Source organism: Ruditapes philippinarum, unplaced genomic scaffold (genome assembly GCF_026571515.1).
Source record: "Ruditapes philippinarum isolate M1 unplaced genomic scaffold, ASM2657151v2 ctg1205_1_1_1_1, whole genome shotgun sequence".
In the NCBI taxonomy this organism is placed as follows: domain Eukaryota; kingdom Metazoa; phylum Mollusca; class Bivalvia; order Venerida; family Veneridae; genus Ruditapes; species Ruditapes philippinarum.
Genome location: NW_026855062.1, coordinates 203726 through 219598, shown reverse-complemented (window position 1 = coordinate 219598; position 15873 = coordinate 203726). Strand labels below are relative to the sequence as shown.

The window sequence follows — 15873 nt, the reverse complement described above, 5'->3', positions numbered from 1 at the left end:
AAGAGCATTAGTGCCATGTGTATTTTTTTTATTAACTCGAAATTTCGAGTTACTAACTCGAAATTTCGACTTGCTTATCTTGTAATATAAATCCGTGTTAAAACTAACTGAGTTAAACGGCCGGTGTTAAGAATAAAACACATCAAAGCACATGTTTATATTATTACCGTACAGACCGTGTTTTACAAACTATTTACCGGGTATATGCCGAGACTGGATGAACGGCTTATAGCAAGCTGAAAAATGCTGGTTCCCGAAAACGCGCATGATATATTTTAGTCATCAAAGAGAAGTAACCAATATTAACAATTTCGCAAACATGGCTGCTGTCGATGTCGAAAAGCCGGGATTTTCATTTGAAAATTGCTCCAGGTTTGTATATTTATCTTGAAATCATCAGAAAGTTTATAATTTAGCGCGAAATTAATCTATGAAATCCGTGTTTTATTTGAGTTAGTAAATAGGATGTACTTAGTAGCAAAATTCATAACGTTTACAAAATGTGCAAGTCACTTTGCCGTTTGCGTGTTTTAACAAAAGACACTACTCAGTCACAGAATAGTGTTATATCATAAGATACTGGTAGATACCTTGTACGCGGAAAGTCAAATCTTACTTGGTACTCTAACATGAGTAGATCTTTCTAATATCTGTTCAATGCCACAGACACTTGGGTTGTGGAGATTAAAACGCCTTTAGTTTCATGAGTTTGAAATCCAAATGAAATGTACATTTGTTGGCTATATGCTGGATTAGACCCCGGGGTCTAAACCAGGAGTATATATAAGGTTCATTCCGTTTTCTTTAGTGTATTATATGGAAGTTTTACTCCTAAAAAATACATAGGGGTCTAAACCAGGAGATTGCCAACATATTACCGAATAGCTGACTGGTTCCCATCTTCAAAGCGCAGCACATTTTGCACACGGCAAAGCTGGGGCCATGTTTGAATTTATCGAAAGATTTTGTAAATGGAGTAAAACGGCTGTGTGTAAAGCACTTTATACACAACTTAAACTGCCTGTTGACATTTTTAATTGAGTGTGATTTAAACATATGTAGGATTAAATAGGTGATTAGGAGTGGATTGCAGGTAATAATTAATGCATAGCGTGGCAAATTGACTCTTGTGCAGATTTTATCACATGTCAAATGTGAGCATTTCCTGATTTTCATGAGTCAAAACCCGGATACCCGTGTCAATCGAGAGCCCTGCAATATGTCATGTGAAACACCTGTATCCCTACCTCCAAGTTCAAGGTAACACTTAGAGGTCAAAAATTAACATAGTCTATTATAGGATGTATTTTATGTCAGGTCTATAACTTCTTCATAGATCAATGGATTTTGAAAAAACTTGGCACAAATAGTCACAATAATAAGATGATGTGTCATGCGCAACACCTGCACCCCTACCTCTAAGGTCAAGATCACACCTAGAGGTCAAATATTAACATAGTCTGTTATAGGGTATATTTTGTGTCCGGTTGATAACTTCTTCATAGATCAAGGGATTTTGTAAATACATTGTGCCATGTGCAATAACCAGTCGCCTACACTAAGGTCAAGGCAAAGAATAATAGTGTCTGTTATAGGGTACATTATGAGTTTGGTCTTAAAAGGTCACACTTACAATTAAAATATATCATAGTCTGTGTTTTTGTATCCAGAGAATAACTTCAAAAGTATTAGAGATAAACTCTGTATAGGATAATTGTTTCCTGCGTTTTGGAAGAAAAAAGGGGGATGTAGAAATGGACTCCATCTGTTTGTCCCATCAAAGAATTTTGAAATAACTTAGCTAAAATGTTCTGTTTAGGCATAATAAGACAGCCTGTCTTACACAACTGTTAGATGCCTTGGTCCTGATCCATACCTCAATCTTTTGAAATAGCACAATTTTATGCTTCTGCCTTCCCTTAGGCGGGGGACAGGACGTTGGTAACTCTGTTACAAATTCTTGTTGTATAATATTTAATCTTTTACTCTTTTCAGAAACCGCCATTTAGAGAAAATAGGACTGAAAGCTCCAACAGCATATAAAACTGGAACCACAATAGCTGGCATCATTTACAAGGTAGTTTATCTAGTTATTTTTTGTCTAAGGTAGACTACCATATTACTGTAAGGTAGACTACCATATTGCTGTAAGGTAGACTATCATATTGCTGTAAGGTAGACTATCGCATTGCTGTAAGGTAGACTATCATATTGCTGTAAGGTAGACTATCGCATTGCTGTAAGGTAGACTACCATATTGCTGTAAGGTAGACTATCGCATTGCTGTAAGGTAGACTATCACATTGCTGTACGGTAGACTATCACATTGCCCTATCTGTGTAACAACAATTTTATATTGCAGACTCAGTTTGATTGTGTATGTTCATGAGAGATAATGTACAACTGCAACATCTCTCCACCCCAAGCCTGGCTTCAGCAGTATTCAATATTCGACACAAATATTGTGTTAGTGTTGATATAAGTGGGGACATGGCAGAGTAGTTAACACATCAGACTAGTAATTTAAGAATCAATATGCGTGAGTTCAAATCCTACAAGGGGGTAGTCTTTTTTTCCTTGAGCAAGAAACTTTACACTCATTGCTCAGTACTGGTTGGTTCCAGGAATGGATAAATTTGAGAGTGTGTCTGTAAGCTTCCTACACTATCAAACTTGAATAAATTATAAATCAACAAGTAAATCAAGAGGAGAAAACACACATCAAACAACAGGATGGCTTGTTAACTGGTTTATTCAAGGAACTACCTGTTTAGGTCTTTCAAGACCTTCATCAGTATATAAATTAATTATGTAAAAACAAACAAAAACATGCTGGAATCAGTGATTCTTAATACTAATAGAAACACTAGCTCTTATATACATATATATTATCAACACCCTTAGGTTTATTATACATGTATATGAACCACTCCTCTGTGCATTATACATGTATATTAACCACACCCTTAGGTTTATTATACATGTATATTGGCCACACCCCTAGGTGTATTATGCATGTATATTAACCACACCCTGAGGTTTATTATACATCTTCCGACTTCCCTTCGCGGCATGCACGTCGCTCGGAAGGCATAGGTCACACCAGATGGGTGACCTAGTTAGGTCACTTAGCTGGTGTGACCTAACCAACGGCTAGGGGTGTGACCCTAAAGAGAGCTGCTGCTCCCAGAAGAGGTGCCTTTCCTCTATTGTCAACCATTGTTCAAGAAGCGAGGAATTGGGTCCTAGAGAAGGTCTACGGTGAACGACAGCATGAAAAGACCTCTGTCGCAGCTCTACGACATCGACGACGTTGCAGGCTAATAAGTCCTCCGTTGCAGGCTCTACGACCAGCAATCGTAATAGAGGCCAATTAGTCTGGGACATATGGGAAACCGGCGCCCAGTATAAATAAAACCTAAAACAACAAAAATTATTATACATGTTGCCACCATTTGCTAGAGATAGAGTTGGGGAAAGACCTTTATACAAGAATTAGATGTATGGGCTTATTTCTGTTACAAGTTCAAAAAAAAATTGTATGAATACATTATTGACAATATTATAATACAGAATTTAAATGTTACTTTCAGGATGGAGTTGTTCTGGGGGCCGATACAAGGGCAACAGAAGACACAATTGTTGCTGATAAAAACTGTAGTAAAATACATTACCTAGCCGACAACATGTAGTAAGTTCCATTATTTTCTGTTTTAGACCCCCATCCAACCCCACCCCACCCCAACCCAAAAAACAGCAAAAAACCCCAAAAAACAACACATCTGCCTGGTAAATTCAAAGACTGTCACAATGGCCTAAAGGTAGACTTTCGTCATCCAGAATTTATAATACAGTAAACTTCATTTATTACAGAATAATGACATTATCTCATAAATTGACAGCAGCTGTATACATGTATATAGTTTATATAGTTTATATAATTTTATGTTGAATAAAATATATGTTATGTTATGTTATCAATGTCAGAATTGTCCAATGAAAAGTAACATTATAAACATGCAGTATGAAATATAATGTTTGTTATGTTTACATGTATTTAAAATACGTCAGGGTTTTCATATAGGCCTTGTTATGTTCTTGAAAATGATCTGTGTCTTGAAAAATACATAAATTAAAGGTGTTTTTGAAAAAGTACTTAGAAAGGACTTGATTTTGAAGAAAAATTCTTGAAGGTCTTTGTTTCTGATAGATGTGTGAAAGGCCCATTGCTGATTAATGGCTGATATGCATAAAGATAATTGAAAAAAATGATATAAGAGGGGGGTGAAGTAAAGTGCACTGAAAAGCAATGACATAGGGAACATCCACAATAAAACTACAGGATATGTCTGAAGTATACAGTGTGCTCTAAGGTAGAAAACTTTGCCATCTTTGCTTGAAATATACATCATTTGCAGGACATGTCCTTGAAGAAGAAATGGCAAAATATGCCTTAAAAAGCCTTTGTAAAGTCATTGAATTTTGTTTACAGTTTTCTGTTTGAACCCTGATAACACAAAATAATGATTACATGCATTTATAATGTGTGTTATGTTTACAGTTGTTGTGGGGCTGGTACTGCAGCAGATACGGAAATGACCACGCAGATGATCGCCTCACAATTAGATCTTCACAAATTAAATACAGGCAGAACACCACGTGTTGCTACAGCCAACAGGCTTCTTAAACAGATGTTATTCAGGTAAATTTACAAATGAATTTTTTGCTCACTTATAACAAGAATAGGGAGAGGTTTTGTACACACCCAGGTGTCAGCGTCCCACTTTGTTTAAGTTTTTGCATGCAAATTGGTATCTCCAAAATTCCTAAAAGGGAATGGGTTGAAAATTGGACACTTATTTGAGAGCATATAAAGAAGTTACTGTTCAAGGCCCATAACTCATGGATTTTGACAGAATTAAGACTTCTTTTTGAACTTCTACATTAACCAAGCTCTTGTATCACTATCAAGCACTGAGAATTATCAAGAATGCTCACAATCAGTAATGATATTCATAAAGAACTTGAAACTAAGGTAAAAGCAGTAATTTTATTCAAATAGAAGTAGAAACTAAGGTAAAAGCAGTAATTTTATTCAAATAGTAATATAAACTAAGGTAAAAGCAGTAATTTTATTCATATAGAAGTAGAAACTAAGGTTAAAGCAGTAATTTAATTCAAATAGAAGTAGAAACTAAGGTAAAAGACAGTAATCATATTCAGATAGAAGTAGAAACTAAGGTGAAAGCAGTAATTTTATTCAAATAGAAGTAGAAACTAAGGTAAAGCAGTAATTTTATTCAAATAGAAATATAAACTAAGGTAAAAGCAGTAATTTTATTCAAATAGAAGTAGAAACTAAGGTAAAAGCAGTAATTTAATTCATATAGAACTAGAAACTAAGGTGAAATCTTAGCTAGCTCTATATTGATTATTAAAATTATTGTAGAAACTTCAGTTGAATCTAAGTTGAATACAAATATTAATATTCAGATTTAACTTTGGTTATATTTACTAACTTTTTTTGTTTATTTTAGAAAAATATTCTGCATTGTGTCAGGATTAACTACACATTCCTTGTTTTATATAAGCCATGAATAGATGTAATGAACAGTATTGAATTGGTTTTAGAAAATATAGAGACATAAGTGTTGAAATGTTTTGTTGTACATGTATTTTCAGATATCAAGGTTATATCAGTGCTGCCCTAGTTTTGGGCGGGGTTGATGTAACGGGACCACACCTGTATTCTATACATCCACACGGTTCTACAGATAAACTACCATATGTTACTATGGGTATGTGAATGTTTTAGTCTTTATATTTCCAGGGCTCCTCATCATTTGTTGATATTTGAAAGGTTTAGGTTTTATTTGGACAATCTTAAATAGTAATTATTCAACAAGTTCAATAAATTTGGTTTTGAATGTACACAAATATAATATTCTATTTATCACATAAGTAAATTATAAAAGAATGGTTTACAGTTAAAAAGTGTGTTCTTTCCAATGTTTGTATATAACGTATATGACGTCACGTCAAAGTGTAACATCGTATTTATTAAATGGCTTTATTTCATTCCTGTGCCGTAGTTTATGTGATAATAGGAGATACTTTACCTGCGGGAACTGAAACTTATTACTGTTTGCTACCAGTATAGAGCCAGACCAGCTGGCACATCCACATGCCAAACAGATACATAAGTAGACCAGCTGGCACATCCACATGCCAAACAGATACATGACCAGACCAGCTGGCACATCCACATGTCAAACAGATACATGACCAGACCAGCTGGCACATCCACATGTCAAACAGATACATGACCAGACCAGCTGGCACATCCACATGTCAAACAGATACATGACCAGACCAGCTGGCACATCCACATGCCAACAGATACATAACCAGACCAGCTGGCACATCCACATGTCAAACAGATACATGACCAGACCAGCTGGCACATCCACATGCCAAACAGATACATGACCAGACCAGCTGGCACATCCACATGTCAAACAGATACATGACCAGACCAGCTGGCACATCCACATGTCGAACAGATACATAACCAGACCAGCTGGCACATCACATCCACATGTCGAAACAGATACATGACCAGACCAGCTGGCACATCCACATGTCAAACAGATCCATGACCAGACCAGCTGGCACATCCACATGTTCAAACAGATACCATGACCAGACCAGCTGGCACATCCACATGTCAAACAGATACATGACCAGACCAGCTGGCACATCCACATGCAAACAGATACATGACCAGCACACCAGCTGGCACATCCACATGTCAAACAGATACATGACACACCAGCTGGCACATCCACATGCCAAACAGATACATGACCACACCAGCTGGCACATCCACATGTCAAACAGATACATGACCAGACCAGCTGGCACATCCACATGCCAAACAGATACATGACCAGACCAGCTGGCACATCCACATGTCAAACAGATACATGACCAGACCAGCTGGCACATCCACATGCCAAACAGATACATGACCAGACCAGCTGGCACATCCACATGCCAAACAGATACATGACCAGACCAGCTGGCACATCCACATGTCAAACAGATACATGACCAGACCAGCTGGCACATCCACATGCAAACAGATACATGACCAGACCAGCTGGCACATCCACATGCCAAACAGATACATGACCAGACCAGCTGGCACATCCACATGCCAAACAGATACATGACCAGACCAGCTGGCACATCCACATGTCAAACAGATACATGACCAGACCAGCTGGCACATCCACATGTCAAACAGATACATGACCAGACCAGCTGGCATATCCACATGCCAAACAGATACATAATTAAGCACACCAGCTGGCACATCCACATGCCAAACATATACATGACCAGACCAGCTGGCACATCCACATGTCAAACAGATACATGACCAGACCAGCTGGCACATCCACATGTCAAACAGATACATGACCAGACCAGCTGGCACATCCACATGCCAAACAGATACATGACCAGACCAGGTGGCACATCCACATGTCAAACAGATACATGACCAGACCAGGTGGCACATCCACATGCCAAACAGATACATGACCTGACCGGATGCAATGCAGTTGAAACTTAATAATGCACGAAACACACAATATCTTAATAATAAGAAGGAACATGTGTTAACAGTTAAGCTTTTATTTCAGTTACTGTTAGCGAATATTATTTTGGAAAACATAGAAATTTAAACACAAGTATTTTTTTGTGTCTACATAATGCCAGGTATATATTACTGATGATTTTGTAATTACAGGTTCTGGATCACTGGCTGCTATGGCAACGTTTGAAGCAGGATTTAAACCTAATATGGAGGTATGTAGTTGGAGATTAGATTCAGTGTATTAGTATCATATATTCTAACACTCTTTACATTATTTTCCTATTAGAAAATATGGCAATAAAGTGTATTATTACACAATATATGCACAGCATAAAAAACAATGCGTACACATCATATGACGTCACATACACTGACTGTCCGTACAGATCGGAATATATTGCTCGAGGGTAACTGTTTACGGCGGTAATGAGGCTCTGCCGAGTTTCCGCTAAACAGTTACCTGAGAGCTAGATATTCCTGTCTGTACAGACAGCCGGTGTTTGATTCTTTCTCTTGCATATTACATGTCAATTGTTTGCAGAACAGAAATAACGAAAATTGATATTCTCATTACACACTTTTTAGTCCCCTACCGGTTTACCGGAGGGGACTTTAGGTTTACCCTCCGTCCGTCTGTCCGTCTGTCTGTCAGTCCGTCAGTCCGTCCATCCACAAAACTGGATCCCGCGATAACTTGAAAAGTACTGGAAATATTTTTATGAAACTTGATATATGGATAGATGGCAGTATGGAGATTATGCACGTCTTTTTCTTTTCTTCCTATGTTGAAAATTCTGGTTGCTATGGCAACAAATAGGCTAAAAATATGGCAAATTTTACACATAAACTGGATCCAGTGATAACTTGAAAAGTACTGGAAATATTTTTATGAAACTTGAAATATGGGTATATGGCAGTCTGGAGATTATGCACGTCTTTTTCTTCCCTTCCTATGTTGAAAATTCTGGTTGCTATGGCAACAAATAGGCTTAAAATATGGCAAATTTTACACATAAACTGGATCCAGTGATAACGCAAAAAGTACTGGTAATATTTTTATGAAACTTGAAATATGGGTAGATGGCAGTCTGGAGATTATGCACGTCTTTTTCCTTTCTTCCTATGTTGAAAATTCTGGTTGCTATGGCAACAAATAGACTGAAAATATGGCAAATTTTACACATACACTGAATCCAGTGATAACTCAATAAGTACTGGAAATATTTTTATGAAACTTGACATATGGGTAGATTACAGTCTTGAGATTATGCATGTTTTATCTGTTTTCCCTATTTTGAAAAAATATTGGTTGCCTTGGCAACAAATAGGGTTAAAACATGGCAAATATAACATTATTTGTGATTAGTAAAAAAGAGCTGAATTTTTTTTATGAAATTGCATCTTTAATTCAAGAGTTATCTCCTCTTTAAGAATTTTGCTTTTAAAAAATGTTATATTTTGGTAACAGGGATGTTTCAAATATTAACTTTAGAGTGTCCCTCAGTCCGTCTGTTCATAAAAACTGTTTCCTGTGATCACTTTTAAAGAACTTTTCCAACAATTTTACTTAAAATATAGAAAAATTGAAACATTAGTGAATGGCCAATGGCCCTTCAGAATGTTGATGGGGTTCTAACCGGTAGGCGACTTACGGATTGCTTGCAATACTATGATAATTGCTTGTTTATATAGTAGCGTATGAACTTACATCTTCATTCATAACGGTAAAATGACTAAAATGACGTGATCCTAACAACGTAATTCATTCAATAAAGGCGTGCAGCAATGACGTCATTTAAAGATGCAACTTGTCTTACATGGGGGTGTTAAGACAGGTTTTTAGCTCGACTATTCGATAAGAATAAGTAGAGCTATTGCAGTCACCCGAGCGTCGGCGTCGGCGTAACCACTTATGTTAAAGTTTTTGTAATAGTTCAAATATTTTCAAAGTCCATTGACATATGACTTTGAAACTTTGCACACTTGTTCACCATCATGACCCCAACCTGTAGACAGGAGGAGGTAACTCTATCAAGCATTTTGACAGAATTATGCCCCTTTTTCGACTTAAAATTTACGTTAAAGTTTTTGTAATAGTTCAAATATTTTCAAAGTCCATTGACATATGGCTTTGAAACTTTGCACACTTGTTCACCATCATGACCCCAACCTGTAGACAGGAGGAGGTAACTCTATCAAGCATTTTGACAGAATTATGCCCCTTTTTCGAATTAGAATTTACGTTAAAGTTTTTGTAATAGTTCAAATATTTTCAAAGTCCATTGACATATGGCTTTGAAACTTTGCACACTTGTTCACCATCATGACCCCAACCTGTAGACAGGAGGAGGTAACTCTATCAAGCATTTTGACAGAATTATGCCCCTTTTTTGACTTAGAATTTACGTTAAAGTTTTTGTAATAGTTCAAATATTTTCAAAGTCCATTGACATATTATGGCTTTGAAACTTTGCACACTTGTTCATTATCATGACCCCAACCTGTAAACAGGAGGAGGTAACTGTATCAAGCATTTTTTTTACTATCAAGCACTAAGAATAGTCGAGCGTTGCTGTCCTACTGACAGCTCTTGTTCTAGCACCGGTGATAATGGTAGATAATCCTTTTTGATAGGCATACGATGTAACGTCACATATGACATAAATAAACCAAATGGTGGAAAATTACTTCTACGCTCAGTGTAGTTCAATATATTTTTATCAATTTGCTTTCTTAAAGCATGTTAGAATGGAAATAAATATCAATTTTGAGTATATTGTTGTAGAATAATGCACAGTTCAAGTTCAAGTTCAAATGCTTAGGAATATAGTCAAGAAGGCTGAAAAGCCTTAGTGATTAATTAATTTATAAACAGATAGGGGAGTCATTGTTACACGATAGTTTTCTTTTTTATTTAATGACTATTAACATATAATTATACACTTGGTTTAAAAGTGCTGGTTATAAAATGTAAAAACATTGTAAATAGAGAGTGAATAAATTGATACTGTTATGTCATTAAGTTATTTCATGTCTTAACTTAACTCATCCTCTCTAATTAATGTAATTTGGCGTTGTTTAATCTGGACGTTAATTGTTATATAATAATAATGTGAAATATATTTGTATTATAGAGATACATTAATGTCTATATTATTGTACGATGTTTTTAATTGTAGAAAGCGGAGGCATTGAAACTTGTACACTGTATAACTAATGTAATTTGATGTTGTTTAATCTGGAACTAAATTGTTATAATTGTGACAGATATTTGTACTCAAAAGATACATTAATGTCTGTATTATTGTACAATGTTTTTACTTGTAGAAAGCGGAGGCATTGAAACTTGTACGAGATGCTATCGCCGCGGGTATATTCAACGATCTAGGATCAGGATCTAATATAGATCTGTGTGTTATCACCGAGGGAAAGGTAGAATATCTTCGCCCCTATGACGAGGCTAATGTGAAAGGACAACGGTCAGTGAAATAAACATATTTTAAGTTTTCTTGTTTTTAAGCTATTACAATGTTGTTTTTGTTTTCAGACTGTTACAATGAGCAAAATTAATATAAAGCCTTCAACATTCTGGATATTGCAAGACGATAAAATTAAACTGAATTTCAGTTGTGAATTGTATTAACATGTGCCAGTAGATCTTAGATCTTCTAAAATGCCTTATCATTGTGTGATATAAAAACTATACAAAGAAAATGATAGAATTTTAGAATGAGACCAAAAATTCCCTGGTATCCTACAGTCTTTTATATAAGAGACTAACGGGTCATAATCTTGTTTATAGCTGTCTTGATAGCTCAATAGGAAGAGTGTTGGACTGTGAATCGGGCGAACCTGGGTTAGATTCCTGGATAGTGTAATGTCATCCAATTCTATGGTCATTTGCTCTGTACCCCTGCTCTAGCATGTACAGACGTAATCAGTTCCTTACGAAAGTGAAGGCAACTAGTACTGATAAACTGTTTGACAGCCTGCCCAGGAATGATGCAGTGGCTGAACTGTGGTCTGGTAAATTCAACGTGGCTTACTGCCATAATCCAGAGTGATAACTACCAATACCACCACCACCATTAATAATGATTGTTTATTCATGTTTTGTTGGTCATGTTCTCATGTATCTTACAAACCTGTGCAGCAGTCTCTATAGAAATATGATATATTAAGTTATTGAGACAAGGTATATGATCATTTGATACTGGTTAGTTTCTCCTAAATGTTGTTTTATGATCGGCACATTGTTAACTTACATCAATACATAGAGGATATTCAATTTTTTTCCATAAATACAGGATTTACTCATATTTGATTTAATGTACTATTACACTAATTGTCTGATTTAATGTAATATTACACTAATTGTCTGATTTAATGTACTATTACACTAATTGTCTGATTCTGATTTCATGTACTATTACACTAATTGTCTGATTTAATGTACTATTACACTAATTGTCTGATTCTGATTTAATGTACTATTACACTAATTGTCTGATTCTGATTTAATGTACTATTACACTAATTGTCTGATTCTGATTTAATATACTATTACACTAATTGTCTGTTAACAGGGAAGGTAACTATGGATTCAAGAGAGGAAGTACAGCCATTATAAGTACAGAGGTGAAGAAAATTCCATTTGATGTCGTGTCTACAGAGGTCAGTGCCTCGGCCATGGATACAGCGTGATGGAAATAATTCTTCTGTGATTTATTGTGGACATTACTGAACTTCTTAACATTAAAACTCATCTGAACTAATAGGAAAAAAAAGTTAAAAGTTAATTATTGTTTGTAATGGTGAAGATAGTGGCACAGCCTTACATTGGAGCACTACGATTGGTCAGTTTAAAAACAAAAATTGGTTCTCATTTTAGTTTATGACTGGTTCCATATATGATTTAAAAACTCTTTTAGTGATATATAAGTATTCAATTTAGAATCAATTAATTTTTCTTAATAAATTAAATTCATTCTTTTAATAATGATTTCCATTTGTATTAATTTTTTTATGCCAGAACAGCAGCATGCAAGACTTGGTCTGCGGATTTATTACAACAATTAAATCCTGGATTATTAAAACAATGTATGTGCAAGGGGAACATTTTGTCATTGAAAGTGCTATCTACACATAAATTTATTGTCTGAAGTCCAAGTTGTTTGTTATATATTTTACTATGAAAATTCTCAATGGTTTTGTTAGTTTAACTTACGAAGTGAAAGCAATCAGACCTATAGCTGTGTGTTTGAATCATGGCCACAACTGAGTTAATACTGCAGAACTTAATTTCTGAGTTTATATATAATGTGTGTGGTAAAGAGTAAATTATTGCACTTGTATTGTTCTTTGACTCGTGGTTACAACATAGTTAATACTGCAGACTGTTCAAATCATAGTCATGGCAGAGTTAATATTGCACACTTTTTATCCCCTGCTGAAAGGCGGGGGATATAGAAATGGTCTGTTCGTCTGTCCTCCCATCCGTCCGTCCGACATTTTTGTCCGGAGCATATCTCAAAAAGTATTTGAGGTATCAACTTGAAACTTCATAGGTGGATAGATCATATTGAGGAGGAGTGCAGTGCACAAGAATAATAACTCTACCCTGCATTATTTTTCAGTTATTGCCCTTTATTTTCCAAACTTAATTTTTGCCCAGAGCATAACTCAAAAAGCCTTTGAGATATCAACATGAAACTTCATGGGTTGATAGATCTCACTCAGGAGGTGTGCAGTGCACAAGAATGATAACTCTACCATTCATAATTTTGCAGTTATTGCCCTTTGTTAATTTTCATACTTAATTTTTCACCTGAGTGGAGAATAACACAAAAAGTCTTTGAGATGTCAACATAAAACTTCATAGGTGGATAGATCTTATTGAGGAGAAATGCTGTGTGCAAGAATGATAACTCTACCCTTTATAAATTTTGAGTTATTGCCCTTTGTTATTTTTCATACTTTTTGTCCGGAGCATATCTCAAAAAGTGTTAGAGATATCATCTTGAAACTTCATAGGTGGATAGATCTCATTGAGGAGGAGTGCAGCACACAAGAATGATAACCTACCCTGCATTAATTTTCAGTTATTGCCCTTTGTTATTTTCCAAACTTAATTTTTGTCCAGAGCATAACTCGAAAAGCCTTTGAGATATACACTTGAAACTTCATGGGTTGATAGATCTCACTCAGGAGGTGTGCAGTGCACAAGAATGATAGCTCTACCATTCATAATTTTGGAGTTATTGCCCTTTGTTAATTTTCATACTTAATTTTTGTCCAGAGCATAACTCAAAAAGCCTTTGAGATATACACTTGAAACTTCATGGGTGGATAGATCTCACTCAGTCAGGAGGAGTGTAGTGCGCAAGAATGATAACCTATCCTGCATTATTTTTCAGTTATTGCCCTTTGTTATTTTCAGCCATCAGTATTCACATTGGTTTCAAATCTGTAATCACTTCAGCCATCAGTTTTCATTTCCAAAAGCCCTCTTTAACTTGAATTATTCTGCTCTACTACATATACATTCTTCTAATCAGCAAACACATTCCATGCTAACATGGCTCTTGTTAAAAGCATTTCTAAATATTCATATTATTTATTTATTTATTCATAAACATTGTTTTTTTTTTCAATGAGATTTTTTTTACTGATAGATAAAAGCTGTAGATAAAACAATGAAAAAAAAAAGTATATCAGAAATTCTGATATATTGGACCCTGGTGGCAGAGATCTACACTGAAGAATTAAGGGGAGATCACTGCGTGGAGATTAATTATAGCCACAACAGAGTTAATACTGCACACCTGGCCAATCTATGACATGTATTAATGTCTTAATACACTTGATAGATCTTACAGAAGCACTTTAATTTTTATGCCCCCCCTTTGCAAATGTTGGTCTGTTTGTCTGTAGACCACGTGGTTTCTGCTCATTATCTTGAAAACTATATATCACAAAGACTTCATATTTCACATACTGATTGGTCATAACTAGTAGATGACCCCTGTAGTTTATAGGGTCACTATGTCAAGGTCACAGGGGCCTTAAATGCCAGAGTTGTTAGAAGACTTTCCACTGTGTTTGTGGAAATTAGGCTTAGGCCATTCTGAAAAAAATGTTTGTTTGCAGTAACACGACCCACTCACAAAATTTGCCCCTACTCAAAATTTTTTCCATGGTCTGGATAAAAAATATTATTTTTTTTGAATCAGAAAATTATGCCTTGTGCTTTGTTTTCGTTCTTTTAAAGGTTAATAGAAGAAATAAAATGTAGTTCTTATTAAATTAGAATTCAGTTATCAATTTATTAATTGTTACCAGATTATCAAAGCCTATATTATTATTGTCCAGCATTTTGAAATTCCTTGTTTATTTGGGAGTACAGTTCAATAAAAAAAAATTAAAAAATAAATCGACCTACCTACCCACCTTGAAAATTCTGGGTCGGGTTACTGCAAACAAACATTTTTTTAAGGACAGCCTTATGTTCTAATTCTAAAATCAAGCTATACGTGCTTCAATCCTACTTTCACAGCAAGCTGATTTGATAACATAAAATGTGACGTCATTGTTTCAGTTTGTGCACATACTCTCGTTGTTCAGCGGGCTGATTATGATTATCAGTTATAAGATCCGAGCCGCAAACTCATAATCTGTCGCTCATAATCAGTTGAAATACTGGGCAATTTTGTGACTATATATAGTAACAAGTGTATTAAAAAAAGAAACAACACGGAAGAAGTGTTTTAAAGTACATTTAATACTTCCACAATATAAAAATATTAAAATATTACATCTGTAAAGAAAACATGCGTAGAGCAGACTCTAGGATAATAACAATATACAAACATGCGTAGAGCAGACTCTAGGATAATAACAATATACAAACATGCGTAGAGCAGACTCTAGGATAATAACAATATACAAACATGCGTAGAGCAGACTCTAGGATAATAACAATATACAAACATGCGTAGAGCAGACTCTAGGATAATAACAATATACAAACATGCGTAGAGCAGACTCTAGGATAATAACAATATACAAACATGCGTAGAGCAGACTTTAGGATAATAACAATACATTAACAGAGAATTACCAGATGTTACAAGTACAGGTAACACGCCCATACTGCCGGCGGAAACCAAAATAGTTTGCCTCCCACACCTGTAGGTTACTATAGGTGTAAT

At 35.4% G+C, this 15873-nt stretch overlaps 1 protein-coding gene across 1 annotated transcript; it reads left to right on the top strand.

Moving 5' to 3' along the window:
* Positions 1-216: 216 nt before the first annotated feature.
* On the top strand, positions 217-12826 carry LOC132741998 (proteasome subunit beta type-7-like). Its single transcript, XM_060730274.1, has 8 exons — positions 217-372; positions 1996-2077; positions 3594-3691; positions 4562-4702; positions 5683-5798; positions 7817-7875; positions 10991-11142; positions 12250-12826. The coding sequence occupies exons 1-8, from the start codon at positions 266-268 to the stop codon at positions 12365-12367; spliced, it is 873 nt and encodes a 290-aa protein (XP_060586257.1). The 5' UTR covers positions 217-265; the 3' UTR covers positions 12368-12826.
* Positions 12827-15873: the final 3047 nt, after the last annotated feature.

Coding starts and splice junctions, on each gene's coding strand:
- LOC132741998 (XM_060730274.1), top strand. CDS start 266: ATGATATATTTTAGTCATCAAAGAGAAGTAACCAATATTAACAATTTC. Junction 3,692..4,561: donor TACCTAGCCGACAACATGTA/GTAAGTTCCATT, acceptor TTATGTTTACAG/TTGTTGTGGGGCTGGTACTG. Junction 5,799..7,816: donor ACTACCATATGTTACTATGG/GTATGTGAATGT, acceptor TTGTAATTACAG/GTTCTGGATCACTGGCTGCT.